Source organism: Salmo salar, chromosome ssa18 (genome assembly GCF_905237065.1).
Source record: "Salmo salar chromosome ssa18, Ssal_v3.1, whole genome shotgun sequence".
In the NCBI taxonomy this organism is placed as follows: domain Eukaryota; kingdom Metazoa; phylum Chordata; class Actinopteri; order Salmoniformes; family Salmonidae; genus Salmo; species Salmo salar.
The window spans coordinates 58,926,520-58,946,173 of NC_059459.1; the positions used below are offsets into that span (position 1 = coordinate 58,926,520).

At 42.2% G+C, this 19,654-nt stretch overlaps 2 protein-coding genes across 4 annotated transcripts; one reads left to right on the forward strand and one right to left on the reverse strand.

Moving 5' to 3' along the window:
• Nucleotides 1–721: 721 nt before the first annotated feature.
• Nucleotides 722–6,913, forward strand: LOC100380740 (perilipin-2). Of its 3 annotated transcripts, none has more exons than XM_045701337.1 (9): nucleotides 722–997; nucleotides 1,338–1,377; nucleotides 1,802–1,997; nucleotides 3,143–3,225; nucleotides 3,532–3,850; nucleotides 4,747–4,931; nucleotides 5,151–5,261; nucleotides 5,460–5,750; nucleotides 6,467–6,913. In XM_045701337.1, exons 2-9 carry the CDS (start codon nucleotides 1,348–1,350, stop codon nucleotides 6,584–6,586), a joined length of 1,335 nt encoding a protein of 444 aa, XP_045557293.1. In that variant the 5' UTR covers nucleotides 722–997; nucleotides 1,338–1,347; the 3' UTR covers nucleotides 6,587–6,913. The 3 variants fall into 3 exon arrangements, with proteins under 3 accessions (XP_045557293.1, XP_014011216.1, XP_045557294.1); XM_045701338.1 differs by having other exon boundaries at nucleotides 939–1,121; XM_014155741.2 differs by lacking the exon at nucleotides 6,467–6,913 and having other exon boundaries at nucleotides 5,460–6,175.
• A 1,496-nt stretch (nucleotides 6,914–8,409) lies between these two features.
• Nucleotides 8,410–17,728, reverse strand: LOC123728661 (zinc finger protein 133-like). The gene is made up of 6 exons (XM_045700579.1): nucleotides 17,591–17,728; nucleotides 14,111–14,221; nucleotides 13,864–13,931; nucleotides 13,356–13,558; nucleotides 11,262–11,478; nucleotides 8,410–9,724 (listed from the first exon to the last, which is right to left on the reverse strand). The coding sequence occupies exons 1-6, from the start codon at nucleotides 17,726–17,728 to the stop codon at nucleotides 9,424–9,426; spliced, it is 1,038 nt and encodes a 345-aa protein (XP_045556535.1). The 3' UTR covers nucleotides 8,410–9,423.
• Between the last annotated feature and the right edge of the window lie 1,926 nt (nucleotides 17,729–19,654).

Consider the following 19,654-nt stretch of genomic DNA (forward strand, 5'->3'; position numbering starts at 1 on the left):
GGGTCAATTCTAGCCTATTACAACTTAGAACTATTGAAGTAGCAAACTTTGCTTTTACCCACCTTTTTATTACCCTAGATCATTTTCCCCCCTTTTTCATTAGCATTTGCCCACCTATTTACCCACGGTGCTCAGGGTTAACGTACTTTACCACTACTTCCATACTTATAAATATAAAAGGCTAAGGAAAGGGGGTTCAGTTATGTAGAAACATCTATTGTAGTCCAATATCTCTTTAATCCAGACTTTTGAGCAAGGTCAAAAATGACGGCCAACTGGGGAATAGTTCATTGAGTAATACTGTATTCCAAAATCACATGGCATGATGATTCATAGTCTAAGTATGAATTACACTGTATTACAGCCATTGTAATTATAGTGTAACACACAGAGTCAGGTCATACAGCCTAAATGGTTTGATAAAAGTATCCATTCTTCTGACACCTCTCACTGCAAAGACTCTAGTACCTTAAAACCCAGATTCAATAGCCGGTCAGTCTATGAAATTCAATGACTTTTTGGCTAGGGATGTATTCCCGAAATGGCCATCGCCTACTTTAAGGGTTATTAAAAGGGAATCTCTGAATGAATGTGGAATAGAATCCAAACAGCAGTAAATTATATATTCGTATACATGTTATCCCAGTAATCCTACAAAATAAATATAACATCTATGGGATATCCACTATAGAGGTTGTTAGTGTAAGAAGCTACCACATGCAATGTGTTAAATGTCTGACATCGTTTATCCTCAACTGATGCAGGACTGTGTCAGCCCATTCATTTATCTAGGAAATCCCCTGCCAATTTCCCCCTCGTTACCTTTGCCCTAGAAGTTTTTGTGGCGATTACGTCAAGTTATTAGCAATATCTCGCGAGAAGCAGAGACTATAAATGGGACGTTGTTAGTTCACTATCAAATCAAACCTGAAACGGAGTAAGTTATTACACTGCTGGGATCATCATCATCATTCACCAAAATTAACCAACTAACGTGGTAGGTAACCTTGTTCCATTTTTTTTATTATCATACTTTTGTGTTTATTTGGTTTCTTTATCAACCAATTTGGTGGATATTCGTCTGAACGCGAGAGTTCCTCTTTCGAATTTGACAGCATACAGTAAGTAACGTTTGCTGCTACACTGTATCAATCAGTATCACTTTCCCTGTTGTTGTTTGGGTAGATAATTGAGTCGACATAATGATGTAGAAATATTAAATCGTATTTTTTCCTTGCGAGTTTATCAAAGCAATGTAGCAGAAAATAACCAATTTTTGTATTGTTGAAAGAAATGAAATGTCTATAACATTCATTTGTCTTTCTCCTCTTGTTTAGGTTTGCAGACATGGAAGTCGTTGAAGTCGTCAATAACCAGGTGTGTCTCTTTTGGGGAGTGAAACGGATCATAGTAGTGTGTGCCAGCTGATAATAAAACAGGACAGAAGTGCATATACAGAAAATGATCGAAAGTAGGCTACAACTCCTCAGATAGTTGACATTCAGTTGGCATGGTTATAGGTTTGTCTTTATTTTGATTGTGTGTTTACAGGTCCAATGTTATGATAAAGGATAGCAAGTTAAAGTTTCATACTACAGTAGCGAACTTTAGTCAGGAGCTGCTAGGCATTGATCCTTTGGACCTCAGGTGGGTTAGGTTGCTCATCTTAAATCTGAAGGAAAAGCTATACATTCAGAAGCCTATAGCATACTTAGGGTTTCTCCTTGTAGCATTGCTGACATTACTCTTGAGATGTAACACGCAGTGTTCTAACATCCATTTTCAACTCATTTCTCACCAGAATGTGGTTGAGAGGGTGGCCAGCCTCCCCTTGGTGAGCTCCACCTATGACATGGTGTCCAGTGCCTACTGCACCACCAAGGATAACCACCCCTACCTCAAGTCTATGTGTGAGGTGGCCGAGCAGGGGGTTAGGAACCTCACCACTGCAGCGCTCACCGGTGCAGCACCCATCATCAGCAAGCTGGAGCCACAAAGTAAGAATCTGTAGCCATCTCCTAATCTATAGCCACCTGGTATATTTTCACTAATGTAGACCTACATATTGAGTTTAATCTATTTGATTCATTTCCTATGTGGTGGTCAAATCTGGAGAGCTGAAAATGAAAAAAGCAAGCGCTTTGCCAGAATGGAATTTCTAGTATAAGATTTTAAACATATGCTTATTACAAAAATACTGTGCTTTTCTAGGTCGGTTTGGTTTCGATTATAAACAAATAAGCAGGATTTTTCGGTTTCGATAATATTTTTTAAACATTACAGTTACTTTGGAGATTTGTAATGGCAATTCCAAAGCGGGGTGCTGAGAATACCCCCATCGCTACAGAAGCCTATATCGGTCCGATATACAGGACTAGTGCACTACTTTTTTCAAAAACCAAAACTTTTAAAATATTTTATTTATCATTATATTTCTCAGCACCCCAATTTAGCTAGGCTAGCTGCAGAACTGTCTGACAAAATAATTGTACTGGTTCTTCAAAGGCATAAGGCATACTATCACGAACTGTCTCTATCCCTTGCGGTCTATGCGGTGTTTTGTCTAACCTAACGTATTAGGCTTAAAAGTATATCCATCTTTGCCTGAGCCGAAAAAAAACTGGCGTAATGGATTATGGTCATTGTAGTTAATTACCACGTTTCTGCACTGAAATAGGTTGGATATTAGCTTAATGAAAACTGCAACTCGCTTTAGCCCAGCGCCCCACATAAGTATTGAGTTTATTTCTCTCGTTATTGATTAGAATTTTCTCTAGTGAAACGGCGCGTTGGGCTCACAAAACCCCCGAAGTAAATGGAATTCAAGTAATTGAACCGACATCGGTTGTTCAATAACTGAAAATCCCGGAAATATTGGTTAATCGCTCAGCATTAGATCGTGGAAAGAAATATTGAGTTACACTTCCTAATTGTGTAAGGAGCAGGAAGTCCGTCCAGTCATCTATGAGCTGTTGCTCAACAACATAACCTTTTACCAAGTAATCACATCTTTGGCCTTGTCTTGAACCAGTAACACTTTTTTAGTATTCTTCTGTAGTGCTACAATTTGTGACTCTCCCTTCCCAACCTTGAATGTGATACATTTTGTTTATAATGTTATGCCCTCTTTTTCTGCCACCAGTTTCCATGGCCAATGACCTGGCCTGTAAAGGCCTGGATAAGATTGAGAAGACCTTGCCAATCCTGCACCAGCCTTCTGAGCAGGTACATGACTCACTGCCCAGTTATTACTTGGTACCGAATGACACAACACTGCATTTCACAATGAATCAAGCGGATGCCAGTCAGGTTGGTCACCATAGAGGGTGGAGCAATGACTGTGTCAAAATCAGTGACGCATCATCTATTTGGACCGGGCTCTCCCTCTGTCGTAAGCAAGTGTCTAGTCAGTCAGCGGTAATCCAAAGGCCAGGGCTCACTCATTTGAAAAATTAAGTTCAATCTCAATGTGACTTTCCTGGTTAAATGAAAAACAACCTTTTTTCTCTCTATCCCATTCTTCATGTCTAGATTGTCACCAACGCCAAGTATGCAGTGACCGGTGCCAAAGACGTGATGTCTAACACTGTCACAGGGGCCAAGGACAGTGTGTCCCACACCTTGACCAATGCAGTGGACCGGACCAGGGGTGCCGTGCAGGACGGCGTGGAGATGACTCGTGCTGCGGTCCAGGATGGTATGCAGATGACCCGGGCTGCGGTCAGCGGCAGCGTGAATACGGTGATGGAGAGCCGTGTGGCCCAGATGGTCAGCAGCGGAATGGACACGGCACTCACCACCTCTGAGAGCCTGGTGGACCAGTACCTGCCTCGCACTGAGGACGAGTTGGGTGAGTGAGAGCTAGGCTTATAACCTAACAGTCTCTTACAATGGATTCTCAGTGATGACTGAAGATTTGGACTGGGGCTAGCAACAACACCAAAGAGCATTAAGATCAGTCATTGATACTATTTAGCTATGCTGTTGATCTTCATCCACATTCCGGGGAAAAGGCAGCTAATCAGGTTCGGTTGAGATTCTCAGAAACTAAGATTATTCAGACACGGCCCATGATTTCTAATGACCAAAAGAGAACATTTCTGGTTGTTTTGGGCTAAATAATTTTGGTTTACAGTACAGAGACAAATAAAGAGGAATAATCCTGTACACAATGTTTCCTACAACACTTCCAAAACATATGTTGTCAATAAACTCAGTGTTAGGAAGTCAACTACTCATTTACTCATTATACTATGTGTGATTAGAGTCACTAAGCTTGCTCACTTAAACCCATACAATGTCAGCAAGCGTTTACATTACATTTACAATGATTACAATAATAACTTTGATATTTTTTTACACAAAACACTCAAAGCAATGCTTAAAGGGACAATCAGCAGTTGCTACATCCATTTTCTGACTTATAAATTAACGATATGCACCCATTGATTCTTGATGAATATAATTGATAAAGGCCTCATGAGCTTAGTTCAACTGTCATACCCCATCAGAACCCAAAGTATAAGCTTCTTCTAATCCAATGTTTGTAAACAAAATGTAAACAATCACTGTATAGCCCGAAAGCATGGTTAAAACTATAATTTTGATACCATGGATGGTCAGTCCTTGCATCCATAGCTGTCTTTGAATATGAGAGTAGTTACATTTCTCTAGTCCTAATTCCCCTTTATCGTTTCAACTCCTGATTGCTGCTTTAATTTCATGTTCCTTTTTTCACCTTGACAGAAATGGAGGCTAAAATGGTCGAAGGATTCGAAGTGGCGAAGGATGCACCTAGCTACTATGTCCGTCTGGGCTCTCTGTCTACCAAGCTGCGTAAGAGGGCATACCACAAGGCTCTGGCCCAGGTCAAAGACGCCAAGCAGCGCAGCCAGGAGTCCATCTCACAACTCAACCACACTGTAGACCTGGTGAGTGTTGACATCAAATGATAGAAGTGGAAATGGAAAACTTTATTCTCCATAGAATGTGTAAATTCTGCAGAAGATGGAGTAAATTGAAATTATTTTAACTGTCTTTCATGAGATGTAATAAGATCTCATGAGGTTCCCTTGCACTGGATTCATTTAAATTATGTTGGAATGAGATGTTCGTTGTGAAGACAATCATTTCGTTTTCAACCCTTTTAGATTGAATACGCCAGAAAGAATATTGACGGAGCTAACCAGAAGGTGAAAGGGAAACTGAGCTCCCTGGTTGAGTGGAAGTCTAATGAGGAAGGAGATGGCAATGAGGCTGAGGTAATGACCATACTAAAGAGCACTCATCATAGAATACCATTTTAGCCACATCATATTGTACATGGACCATCTCTTGCAGTTTTGCGTCCAAATTGCATATTTAAGTTATTTTATTTGACTACTCCTTGAGGAAAAAGCTACTTTATTTTGGTGTGAAGATACAGGTGAATTAAATGGTCTTCATCATTTATCCCCCAGAATATAGAGTCAAGAACCCTGGCCATAGCGCGCTCCCTCACACAGCAGCTGCAGACAACATGCCAGGTGCTGGTGTCTGGCCTGCAGGGCCTTCCCCAGAACATCCAGAAGGAGGCGCTGTTCCTCAGCCACTCAGCCTCCCAGGTCTACTCCAGCTTCAGCAAAGCGGTGGCGTTTGGGGACCTGTCGGACGGGGTGCTGGCCAGCAGCAAGGCCCAGCTGGGCAAGATGAAGGAGTCGCTGGACGACATCATGGACTACCTGGTTAACAACACGTCCCTCAACTGGCTGGTAGGTCCCTTTTACCCCCGGCAGGCACCACCCCCCACCACCACGTCCTCCCAGTCCCAGAAGACACCAGCCCCCGCAGAGGTTGAGATGAAATCAATGGACTAACTAGCTGCCTGTTTAACGACTTTCTATCCCATATTATTCCTCCATCAAATATTTTGATAGTCACACTAATGAGCTTGTTGATGAATAAATGTTGACCAACTGTTTGTGAATGTTGCTCAGTGTGTGCTCAATAATCTAGCTTCATTTCCATATGCCTTTTCTTATGCAGGACATTGCTTTTGATGCTACTGTTGTTTTTGACACAACTTTATATCCTGTTGTAATCATAACCTGCCATATAATAGATACAGCCTTGTGTTAATACCTTACCTTGTATGCTGCCATCTTTGTACAATTCTAATAAATAAGTTAATATGTAATCTGTGTGTTGTCTTGCTGCCTTGAAAATGACGAACCAGTGTGAAGGCATTTGAGAATGGAATTGGATGTTTTATACATTGTCGAAACCCATCTTCGGCTTCAGTGAATTCAGTGTCTGTAATACATTGAGATTGGATATGAGGTTTGTCTGTGAGTGGTTCAACTAACTAAACTGTAGTTGTATGGTTTTCCAGGACTAGGTTTGGAAATGTAACCCTCCTACTACTTAGTAGTCCAAAGGTCATACAGTGAGGCAGGTTCTTGTGCTTAGATGTGTTTTCCATTTACAGGTACCAGACTTCACCTTGTCCGACCTGGCCTCGGAACCTGACCTCTCCTCAGTTGAAGACGATGAAATGTCTGAGACCAGCACCAACGAACCTCTATCAGCTCCCCTTGCCCACCAATAACCTGCATTGTCAGCTAAATAGCACGTATGGCTGATATAATGATTAGTTATTGAAAATAGTATTTATTTTCAAAATACATTCAAATACCATTGGTAGACATTCAAATACTTCAAATATAAGTAGTTGATTTGGCCAGTGTATTTGAAATACAATACGTAAATAATCATGTATTTCAACTGTCTGTTCTGTTGTGGATTGAAACATTTTTGCATTCGCTAAGTGACCGCCTCTCCCACTTACATATCCAGTTTTGAATCGGATTCAAGATATCATAAAATTCATAATGCGGTCATTTAAGATATAATAAAATTAGTGTTTGTGGATTAATTTACTTCTACTTGATGTCTTTTATGAACATGTTTGCTTGGGTTTTCATTTTTGTAGATTTTGCACTTGAAAACGTTCAATAAGTTAAACTACAAGGCGGTCACTTTCCTAGGGTATTTTCATGGCAGGCATGTGAGCGTTTAAACAAACATTGCAGCTATACAATAACTATGGTTTCCTTTACAGAATATAATGTAAAGGTAGTGGGATATAGACTGAGGCCTCCAGAATAAGAATGCTATTTCTCATAGTTGCAGGGGATTTAGGAGTAAATGTAACCAGTGTGTGGTTGTATGTTCTAATTAACCGTTCTTTAATAAGTAAATAGAGACAGTGTTCTGCCCCATTGCTGCTCATAACAATGTTTTTATTAACAAGGGGAATAGTCATATACACAAAATCAAAAAAAAAAATCTAAAATCAAATCCTCAACAATTATGACAGCCTTCATAATGTGTCATGCAGGGATCATCAACTAGATTCAGCCGCAGGCCAATTTCTTTCTGGAGCGGATGGTTGTGGGCCGGAACATAATAAAAAAAAGTTTTATACTGCAAAATTACCGCAAGACGCCTAAACAGACATTTGACTAAAACAATCATTTCAAACCTTGATTACATTTGCGAACATTGTCCTGTGAAGGGTGCCTTCTTTCGGATGGCATGTTAAAATGGGTGTCCTGACTCTCCGTGGTCTTTCAAAATCCCATGGCGCTTATTGTAAGAGTAGGGATCTTCCATGCTGTCCATGGGAGGGGTGCGTCACTTGAGTGGGTTGAGTCACTGACGTGGTCTTCCTGTCTGGGTTGGCGCCCCCCCCCCTTGGGTTGTGCCATGGCGGAGATCGTTGTGGGCTATACTCGGCCTTGTCTTAGGACGGTAAGTTGGTGGTTGGAGACATCCCTCTAGTGGTGTGGGGGCTGTGCTTTGGCAAAGTGGGTGGGGTTATATCCTGCCTGTTTGGCCCTGTCCGGGGGTATCATCGGATGGGGCCACAGTGTCTTCTGATCCCTCCTGTCTCAGCCTCCAGTATTTATGCTGCAGTAGTTTATGTGTTGGGGGGCTAGGGTCAGTCTGTTACATCTGGAGTATTTCTCTTGTCTTATCCGGTGTCCTGTGTGTATTTAAATATGCTCTCTCTAATTCTCTCTTTCTCTCTTTCTGTCTTTCTCTCGGAGGACCTGAGCCTTAGGACCATGCCTCAGGTCTACCTGGTATGATGACTCCTTGCTGTCCCCAGTCCACCTGGCCGTGCTGCTGCTCCAGTTTCAACTGTTCTGCCTGCGGCTATGGAACCCTGACCTGTTCACCGGACGTGCTTGTTGCACCCTCGACAACTACTATGATTATTATTATTTGACCATGCTGGTCATTTATGAACATTTTAACATCTTGACTATGTTCTGTTATAATATCCACCCTGCACAGCCAGAAGAGGACTGGCCACCCCTCATAGCCTGGTTCCTCTCTAGGTTTCTTCCTAGGTTTTTGGCCTTTCTAGGGAGTTTTTTCTAGGGAGTTTTTCCTAGCCACCGTGCTTCTTTCACATGCTTTGCTTGCTGTTTGGGGTTTTAGGCTGGGTTTCTGTACAGCACTTTGAGAATATCAGCTGATGTACGAAGGGCTATATAAAAATAAATTTGAAATTTGATTTGGATGTTCACCACAGTGTCATGGCTAAATTCCCAACCTGTCCATATTCCATCATGGCCACTGAATCATCCCCCTCATTCTTAATTGGAATATATCACTCCTCACCTCTCCACCTGATAGCTGATGTGTGGGGGAGACGTTTGGCATAAAAATGGTCACTGTGCATTACTGAGGTGGGTGCGGTGAGTTTCCCCCTACTATGTAAAGTACTTTGAGTACCTCAGTTAGCAGAAAAGTGCTATACAAATCCAATCAATTATTATTAATATTATTATTTGTATACAATCAAATATGTATATTATGCGTGGCAGTACTTGGGAATATACTTCCGAAATGAAAACCACTTGGAGCTGATTTCCTGGTGTTTTTACAGTCTTATGTCCAACAATGAAAATCTAAATTCGGTCCGCGGGTCGCCAGTTGGGGAACCCTGCTGTACAGAGCACAACGTCCCTCAACAACTTTCAGACAACTTAGACTTTTTCCTCGATGAACTCGCTGGTGTATTTTTAGGTTGCCGCTTTCAGCGAATCTCTTACCACACCTTATACACTGATAAGGTTTCTCCCCTGTATGAGTTCTCATGTGTTTTTTAACGCAGCTGCTGGATGTGAAACGTTTGTCACACAGTGTGCAGGGGTACGGCCGCTCGCTTGTGTGACTCCACAGATGCACTGTGAGACTTTCAGGTTGTTTGAACCTCTTCCCACAAAGTTGACAGCTGTAGGGTTGCTCACCTGTGTGTTTTCTCATGTGTATCCTCAACTGACCTGAGGTGCTTAAGGTCATTCCACAAACGCTACATAAGAACGGTTTCTCCCCTCTGTGCATCCGGAGGTGTTGCGTCAGGCCATTCGACTATATAAATCCCTTCCCACAGATAGAACAGACATAAGGTCGCTCCCCGGTGTGAGTGCGTTCATGTGACTTTAAGATTTCTGTTTTCCTAAAGCCCCTGCCACAATGTAAGCAAACGTATGTCCTTTCTTCAATTCGATTTGCCTGGTGAACTTTCTGGTGCTGTTTTAGACATCCTTTCGTTTTGTATCTCTTCTCACACTGGTCACAATGGAACGGCCTGGCTTCAGAGTGAACGCTTTCATGTCGTCTCAGGTCACAGTGGTTTCTGAAACCTTCCCCACACTGGGAGCAGGTGTACCTGTTGATTTGATAAGACAAGATATGATAAGGTGGTTTAGTCAAGGAACTTACCATAGTCACAAACTATAGAACAACTGAGCATCACTATCTTCACCACCGTAGTCCTATACAGAGCTCCAACTCATTTTGTTCGGGGGCCACATTCTGTCTTCACTGAGGTCCAGAGGCTGCACTGCAAATTTTGTATATTGCCTTATCTAATTACACAAACTGTATAAATATGTAAAAAAGAACAATTGATGCTCCCTGACTAACAGCCTAGCTTTCATTTCAGTGATTGTTAGTGGGCAGGATACACTGAATATGTTTGTGTGATTACCTAATATACGGTGTTGAAAAGCTACCACCTAGAGAAACTAAGTAACTAATTACATCAATATTAGGAGAAATCATATTACGCTGTCATTAAATGCCTCAGTATTACAAAACAGCCAATTATCTTGCTACTATGAGAAAGATGTTATTACGATGTAAGCTAATAACTTGTTATTATGAAATAATTATCGTTATAAAATGGCAAACATAACGTTGTTACAATATAATGTGTGTTCTTAGAACATGGATACACTGTGGTTACTACAATTCCTGTCCAACGAGGAGCGGCGGAATTTTGTATTTCTTTCTTTCCTTCTTTCTTGCCACACTTGGTGACTTGTGGTGGGCCGTACTGATATTACACACTGACACTTTCAGGTTGCCGCTTTCAGTGAATCTCCTATCGCACATTTTACACTGGTAAGGTTTCTCTCCTGTATGAATTCGCATGTGTCTGCTAAGGTCGCTGTGGGACGTGAAGCATTTGTCGCACTGTGTGCAGGAGAACGGACGCTCACCAGTGTGGATCCGCCGATGTATTGTGAGATCGTAACATCTTCTAAACCTCTTCCCACAATGCTCACAGCTTTTGGGGCGTTCATCTGTGTGTGTTCGTGAGTGTACCAACAAGGCACCTGAAGTACTAAAACTCTTTCCACAAACGGTACATAAGTACGGTTTCTCCCCTCTATGCCACCGGAGGTGACCTATCAGTATTTGATGTTGAATAAATCTGCAGACCTAAAGCCTCTGCCACAATGTGAGAAAACATATGGCCTTTCTCTAGGGCCGGGATGATACCAGTATCGCAATACTCGTTAGTATCGTGCAAGGAAACAAAACACAAAGAGGATTTAACTTCTTTAGGAAAACAACCCTAATGTTGGAAACAAACATCCTGATGTCATCCAGTCACATTCATTTATTTCCCAAGCTATAGAACACAATATTTTACATACAGCAGGTTTTTAAAGGACCAAAGAGTTTGGTCTGCTTCGTGTTTTCATTTTTGCTATGGAAAAAATATTGCAATACTGGTATTGTCCCAGCCCTACCCTTCTCCAGTGTGAACCATTTGGTGTTGTTTTAGAGCCACCTTTGTTTTCTATCTCTTCTCACACTGGTCACAATGGAAGGGCTTCACCTCAGAGTGAACGGTTTCGTGTCGTCTCAGTTCATATGAACATTTGTGACCCTTCCCACACTGGGAGCAGATGTACCTGTTCTTCCTGGCCTTCTTGGCTGAGGAACTTTCTGTCTCACTGACAGGCAGGACGTTGTTCTCAGCTCCAGCTTCTCTAGAACCCAGGATCCCACTGTCCTCCTTTGGATGGTTCTTCTTGATGTGCTCCTGAAGGGTGAGCCATCTCCTGTTGGAGAACTGGCACTGTGAGCAGGAAAAGCCCTGGGACTGGGGGAACTTGGCTTTAGCTTGTCCTGCAGGTACAAAACACAGGAGAGTGAAATAAGGGCTGCTTAGTTCAAAGTTCCATTGCAGATTGTTGTCAGTAGCCGATGAGGCGATAATATAAAGATTTGTATTTTATCCATGCAGATATCTGTTGTGCAATTATAGAATCTGATCTAAATTGATCTAAACTAGTGGAGTTGTGGAGTGGAGTAAGAAATTCCTGAAAAATAAGTGTTACTTTAAAATACATTTTTACAAAGTTACTTAAAAAAAAGTTTGACTAACAACTAGTGTTGCACGGTATACAGAAACCGTTGTACTTTTTCCAATACTAGAACATGAAAAAATGGTTCGGCACTAGAATTTGTTACTTCGGGTACTTCTGTCAAATGTGTCTCACGGATCAAGTCTATCAGCGCAAGGTGGCGCAGTGGCGCAGCGGTCAAAGGAACTGCATCGCAGTGCTAGAAGCGTTGCAGCCGGCCGTGACCGGGAGACCCATGAGGCGGCGCACAATTCCCGACATCCCGGCCGGGATGTCCTTGTCCCATCAAGCTCTAGCGTCTACATGTGGCGGGCCGGGTGCATGCACGCTGACTCGTGTCGCCAGTTGTAGTATTTCCTCCTACACATTGGTGCGGCGAGCAGTGTCAAGAAGCTGTGCGGCTTGGCAAGGTCTTGTTTCGGAGGATGCATGGCTCTCGACCGTCGCCTCTCCTGATTCCATACGGGAGTTCCAGCGATGGGACAAGACTAACTACCAATTGGGGAGAAAAGGGTTAAAAAGTAAAGAATAAAATAATAATATAAATACAAAAAAGTCTATCAGCGCAGACGATGTACCCCTTATCATGCTGTACAGAAGTTAACACACTTGAATAATGCGACATGACATCAGGCATGCAGAAATGTTGAAACTGTTAATTACGGTTCGCAAAACAATGTCAATACAGGCTAAAACTCTTTATAATGCAAGATGATACCGGTAGCTTCCAGCTTTGTAGGCTAACTTTCCTTGATAGTTTACAGCTGAAGCCAACATCAATTCACTACCCTTTGTGATAATATGCAAAATATTGCTGATTTCAAAGCTAAATGCCACCAAAAAACTTGATTAATTCACTTATTCGGTCTTTCTATCACGTCTCTCCCAAATATTATCTATTGCCTCAGCAAACTGACTGTGTGTGAATAGGGCTTCGTCGGGTTCCCCTATTGCCTCATGAATGACGTCATTACTGGCTAGAGAGACAGAGCGAACTTTTATAAAATAAGCTACTTCCATTCAAAGTTTGTTGATCAGTACAATAAAATAAGTCCCAAAAGGAAGGGAAACAGATTGTTTGTCAAATGGAGCCCCATGAAATCAGCCAAAACAAGCTCAATAACTCAATGCATGCACACACACCTATTGAATATACATTCACCTGTATAGTGAAAAGGCCTAGGCTAAATATTGATTTACCCAGTTTATCAATTGAGATTTACCATTCAAATAAATTACTACCATTATGTTGATATGTGCTGTAGTTAGAAATTGATTGTATGATTTTATAATTGATTCATTAATGCATACATGGGAGTCTCTGAAAAATGTTACCGTAAAAAGATTGTAAAGTAATGATATTGAACTCAAAAGATGCCCAACGATTGAACAAAGCAGTAGCTGAGTTTATCTATCTAGATAAAAGTACAATTCTGTGACTGGCTATTATATGCCTTCTTTTTTTTGCCCGTGGTATCGTTTTGGTATCGAGTATCATGACAATACACCTGGTATCAAAGTCAAAATTCTGGTATCTTGACAACACTACTAACAACCAGACTCTGCTACTCAAACTTCATCAACTCAGTTCGCCAGTGTATGGATGTATGTAATGTATTCCGCCCTGAATTTCCTTACCATTGATGCCTACTAATGATGGCTGTTTCTGCTGCCCAGAGTTCCCAGAGGATTCCCCAGCCTCTTCCACTCTTTCAGCGCCCTCATCACTTCCCTCATTGGCGTATTCGTCCTCCCCACTGACTTCTTGCTGTCCCTCCTCGCCACTCTCCTGTTCTTTCGGTCCTTGAGCATTGTCATTCTCTCCCTTTCTCCTCACATCGCTCGTTCATCACCGTGCCTTTTTCTCTGCCTCTTTTGGTCTGTTTAGACTTCAGTGAGGGAGCGAGGCAGGACAACGTAAACAGGATGGTATCAGAGTCATAGAAGAAAAGATCTTGAAAAGAGAGAGAATACAAATAATTCAAAATTCTCTTTCAGGAGAATCCCCCACAGGTATTTCACCCAGAGGTTAACAAGTTCAAATAGATCACCTGAGGGATCCTAACCTTTTTTCAGGTGCCCCAGATTTCTATGATGCTGCAGCAGTGTCTTCAGATGCTCAGGATCACAGAGAGACTGCTGACACTCTTCCAGGTCAGTAGGGGTCAGGTTGAGAATGGATGCTGTCTGAGAGGGAGAGAAGAAGAAGTATGTCTGCAGAACAGAGAAAAGCGCAGTCCAATCCCACATGACCCCTAGCCACTACCCTGTTGTTTATTCATTCATGGAATAGGGTCCTTTAAAATTAAAATAAATCCTACATTTTAAGCAAATGTACAAATTAACGTCAACATGTTTCAGGTGATCTAATAGGATGGAGATGGAGTCAGTACCTGTGTAAAGCTGGGCACTGGCAGCATCTCCTCCAGTCTGTCAAAGAACTGCCACACCAGTATCTGCAGTGCTGTGTCATACCTAGTGCTGTACTGTACAGGGAATACCTCCTTTAACACAGAGATAGAAAAGGAGAGTCATGTGGTTTTAGCCAAGGCATATGTAGAAATGTAATCCTATTCAATATTTGCCTTGAGGTCATTCTAGTCGAGGGATGGGTAACTTTAATGGGGCTAGGGGAAACAAAAAATCTGAACTCATCAGGGGCCGCAGTTGCTAGCGAGTCTGCGTACCCACAAGTGCATACCCCCACCACCACATTTTGAGCAAAACATTTTAGCAGCCCCCCTCTTGACAGCAGGGAGACATAAAAATTGATTTAATTTTGTGCAATTCTACACATTTTACCATGGGGCAGAGAGAAGATTTAGCAATTTTATAACTCATTTCCTGCAATTCAACACATTTTGTCATAGGATGGAGAGAAATGTTTGCCGTTTTTAATAAGATATCTGGATGAGACTGACTAACACAATCAATGTGTGCCCCTTAGCTGGTAATTCGACCATTATTACAAAGTTTAGGTAGCTGGCCACTAAAAAATGTTAACTTACATGGGCTAATTGAGTGTCTATCAGTGAATGGCGTAAGAGAAAAACTGTTAATGAACAACCCATTTTCGAAATTGCACCTTGTGTATTCTACTATTTTAACTCTGAAGAGTAAGTTCAGACCTGGACTGAGTTGGCAAAAAAATTATAATTGAGTTGCCCATCCCTGTTCTAGTCCTTTGAAGGAGGGATTTGTAACATCTAGATGTTAGATATCTCACCTGAAAAAAGTGTTCCCTCTGTTGAGTCTTCTAGCAGAGTTCGGACCAGCTCCACAAAGTTATCCTTTGAAGTCTCCACGTATCGGTCTTTGCTCTGAATATGTCAATCGCACACAAAACAAATGTATCCATCCACAATGAGAACTAGGTAAAGCAGACTTTCCATTAATAGACTGGTATTACAGGTTACTTACCCCTTTACGTGTTGTGCATGAATGGATTCTGTCCAGGTGGGGCGGGATGGTTTTGTAGCCAGCTGGGTTACACTCCACACCCCGACACAATTCAAGAACCCGCTGAAACAGGAGGCATATACTGTTGCAGCTATGAACAAATTATTACTGACCAAAAATATAAAACGCAACATGTAAAGTGTTGGTCCCATGTTTCATGAGCTGAAATAAAAGATACCAGAAATGTTCCACACGCACAAAAAACATATTTCTCTCAAATGTATTTATCTCCTGTTAGTGAGCATTTCTCCTTTGCCAAGATAATCCATCCACCTGACAGGTGTGGCATATCAAGAAGCTGATTAAACAGCATGATCATTACACCGGTGCATCTTGTGCTGGGACAATAAAAGGCCACACTAAAATGTGCTGTTCTGTCACACAACACAATGCCACAGATGTCTCAAGTTTACATTTACATTTTAGTCATTTAGCAGATGCTCTTATCCAGAGCGACTTACAGTAGTGAATGCATACAATTCATATTTTATTTTTCTCCGTACTGGTCCCCCGTGGGAATCGAACCCACAACCCTGGTGTTGCAAACTCCATGCTCTACCAACTGAGCCACACGGGACCAAGTTGAGGGAGTGTGCAATTGGCATGCTGATTGCAGGAATGTCCACCAGAGCTGTTGCCAGAGAATTGAATGTTCATCTTTCTACCATAAGCCGCCTCTGTCATTTTAGAGAATTTGGCAGTACGTCCGTCCGGCCTCACAACCGCACACCACGTGTAACCAGGCCAGCCCAGGACCTCCATATCTGACTTCATCACCTGCAGGATCATCGGAGACCAGCTACCAGGAAAGCTGATGAAACTGTGGGTTAGCACAACCCAAGAATTTCTGCACAAACTTTCAGAAACCATCTCAGGGAAGCTCATATGCGTCTTCGTCATCCTCAACAGGGTCTTGACCTGACTGCAGTTTGGCATCATAACCGACTTCAGTGGACAAATGCTCACCTTCGATGGCCACTGGCATGCTGGAGAAGTGTGCTCTTCACGGAATGCACAGATACCATGACAAGATCCTGAGGCCCATTGTCGTGTCATTCATCCACCGCCATCACCTTATGTTTCAGCATGACAATGCACAGCCCCATGTCAGAAGGACCGGTACACAATTCCAGGAAGCTGAAAATGTCCAATTTCTTCCATGGCCTGCATACTCACCAGACATGTCACCTACTGAGCATGTTTGGGATGCTCTGAATCGACGTGTACGACAGCGTGTTCCAGTTCCTGCCAATATCCAGAAACTCGCACAGTCATTGAAGAGGAGTGGGACAACTTTCCACAGACTTGATCAGGATGTTGATTGTACTCTATGTGAAGGAGGTGTGGCACTGCATGAAGCAAATGGTGGTCACACCAGATACTGACTGGTTTTATGATCTACGCCCATACCTTTTTTTTTTTTAAGGTATCTGTGACCAACAGATGCATATCTGTATTCCCAGTCGTGAAATCGATAGATTAGGGTCTAATGAATTTATTTCAATTTACTGATTTCCTTCTATAAACTGTAACTCAATGAAATCTTTGAAATTGTTGCACGTTGCATTTAAATGTTTTTTTTCAATGTATATGTAACAGTGTAGGTTCCGTCCCTCTCTTCGCCCCAACCTGGGCTCGAACCAGGGACCCTTGCACACATCAACAACTGACACCCCACGAAGCATCGTTACCCATCGCGCCACAAAAGCCACAGCCCTTGCAACGCAAGGGGAAACCCTACTTCAAGTCTCAGAGCGAGTGACGTCACTGATTGAAATGCTATTAGCGCGCACCACCGCTAACTAACTAGCCATTTCACATCGGTTACATATATACTGAGGATACACAAACTGAGGAGTCAAATATGTAACTGATAACGAGTGTAACTGATAACTGTTACAGAGGTCGATGAAAGGGGACCAAGGCGCAGCGTGTAGAGTGCTCATCTTAATTTATTATAGGAGAACACTTAAACAAAAAAAATACAACGACCAACAGTTCCATAAGGTACAAAGACTATAACGGAAAACAACCACCCACAACCCACAGGAAAAAAAACAGGCTGCCTAAGTATGGCTTCCAATCAGAGACAACGAAAGACACCTGCCTCTGATTGGAAACCATACTCGGCCACACATAGAAAATGAACATAGAAAATGAAAACTAGAACAAATCCCCATGAAACAAACCAACTCCAAAACACACAAAAACAACACCCCCTGCCACACTATAATGACAAATGACCCCTTTTACTGATCAGGACATGACAATAACTGTGATATCCAGGGGCTAGGGGCAAACAAAGGTCTGAATATCACCCAATGGCCCACATTATAATTTAGTGGAAGACATTTCTCAAATTATTCCCCCAACCCTACACCATTCCCAAACCTCAACACTTCCACCTGTCTCACCCTCGCTCTCAGTCCCAGGATGAGTTGGACCCTCTGCTTGAGCGTCAGGAGCTCCGGAACAATCTCTGTCACCAGAGTCACAAACTCCTCCAGCTTCCCATACTGCATCACGTTATGCTGCTGAGCCACTTGCCACATGGATGCAGACATCAGACGTAGAGGTGGCACTAGGAGACGCAGGGAGGATAAAGGGAGATGGGGACCTGTCACCAGAGGAGGAAGTTAGACAGTTCATGTCAGTACACTCCACTGTTTCGTGTGGCATTTGAGTCTTTGTAAACAATTAGGCTATATGTTTGAAAGTACACCGTTGAATGTCAGTCTCATGGTCAGCGTTTAGACATCAGATCTTTTTCAGAGCTGATCTGATTGGTCAAAAGACAAATGAGTGAAAAAAATATCAGAATTGGGCTGCCTGTCTAAACACTGCCATGGACTGCCAGTCCTTGCAATAATTAGCTTGCTACAGTATTTGCCTTTCCCCAGCCTTTAACTTACCAAAGAAGTAGCAGGGTCAGGCTTGTCGACGTTACAGACAATCAAAAGCATTATCATAACAATTCAACAAACCTGAAAATGTTGATGTAGGGTCCATTTCCCCACTCACTTGGGGAAACTTTCCCCAAGTGTGTTTGTCCTTGTTAGATCTAAAGTACATTTACATTTACATTTAAGTCATTTAGCAGACGCTCTTATCCAGAGCGACTTACAAATTGGTGCATTCACCTTATAATATCCAGTGGAACAACCACTTTACAATAGTGCATCTACATCTTTTAAGGGGGGGTTCTCATTCTATAAGGCTGAGGAGTGCCCAGAGTGTCAACTGTACGAACATGAAAATGCGGACCCCTGTGATGCGTTCTATCGAAGTTAGACAGGCATGGGCTGTCCTGGGCATCAATCTCAAATGCCCTTTTGAGAAAAAAAATGCAGCTGGTAACCAGTATGTCCTTACCATGACTTGCAAGCGATGTACGCAGTCTTATTGTCACTGTCAAACATTGGTCATGAAAAGTCTAACACTTTCGAATCACAATCATACAAGTGCTAGGTTTGTGCTACTTTTTTTTCCTCAGCTCTACAGAACTATCTTTGAGAAGTTTGGAATCGAACAGTCTCGTCTGCCTACTATCCTCAGACAAATGGACAAGACGAGAGGATGAACCAAACCATCAAAAGGACTCTGGGAAATACTGTGAAGACCATCCAGAAAAATGTGTCACGTCCTGACCCTTGTAAGATGTCATTTTCTATAGTAGAGTAGGTCAGGGCGTGACAGGGAGTGTTTTGGGTGGTTTTCTATGTTTTCTATTTCTATGTTTAAGTTCTAGTTTTTCTATTTCTATGTTGTTGTTTTGGGGTTGATCTCCAATTGGAGGCAGCTGGTCCTCGTTGCCTCTAATTGGAGATCATATTTAAGTAGGTTTTTTCCCCCCCACCTGTGTTTGTGGGCAGTTATTTTCTGTTTAGTCTCTGTACCTGACAGAACTGTATTTTGATCGTTTGCCTTTAGTGTTGTGGAGTTAATAAATATCATAATGAGCACTCAACACGCTGCGCTTTGGTCCCCTCTATACGACAGCCGTTACAGAATGGGATCTCCATTTGAAGGTTATTGCGTATGCCATCATCATGGGTTAGTTATAAAAAGTGTTGACAGTTAATATGCCTTTAACATGAATTAGCATATTAATTTGCAGTGCTGCCATTTACTTTCGACAATGATTGCTCCAGCAGAGGCTACCACTGTACTGTTGGCTTTGGGTAACGAGAGAGACGGCGAGTAAAGTTAAGTTAGCTAGTTGATCATGTGATGCACGGAATGCCATATCTAGCTCAATACATTTGGTTATCAATAACATCTTTGAACAATGTCAAAGTAACTAGTGGAGATCGGAAACGGTTGTTTCTACTTTGGCAAAAACCTAGCTTTTATATTTGTTTATTTCGCTAGCAGCGTGAGAGAAACATCCGCACGCCCTCAGCCATCCACAAAGAGATGCATATGCAATTAAAGAACTGGGAACATTTTCACGGTGTGAGAAATTTTACAACATAACG

Excerpts from the sequence above, each read along its gene's own strand:
- LOC100380740 (XM_045701337.1), top strand. The coding sequence starts at position 1,348 with ATGGAAGTCGTTGAAGTCGTCAATAACCAG. Across the intron at positions 5,262-5,459 it reads GAGATGGCAATGAGGCTGAG|AATATAGAGTCAAGAACCCT; the intron begins GTAATGACCATA and ends TTTATCCCCCAG. Across the intron at positions 5,751-6,466 it reads ACACGTCCCTCAACTGGCTG|GTACCAGACTTCACCTTGTC; the intron begins GTAGGTCCCTTT and ends TTCCATTTACAG.
- LOC123728661 (XM_045700579.1), bottom strand. The coding sequence starts at position 17,728 with ATGTGGCAAGTGGCTCAGCAGCATAACGTGATGCAGTATGGGAAGCTG. Across the intron at positions 13,559-13,863 it reads ACCCCTACTGACCTGGAAGA|CGATGTGAGGAGAAAGGGAG; the intron begins GTGTCAGCAGTC and ends GTGATGAACGAG. Across the intron at positions 11,479-13,355 it reads ATCATTAGTAGGCATCAATG|GACAAGCTAAAGCCAAGTTC; the intron begins GTAAGGAAATTC and ends TTGTACCTGCAG.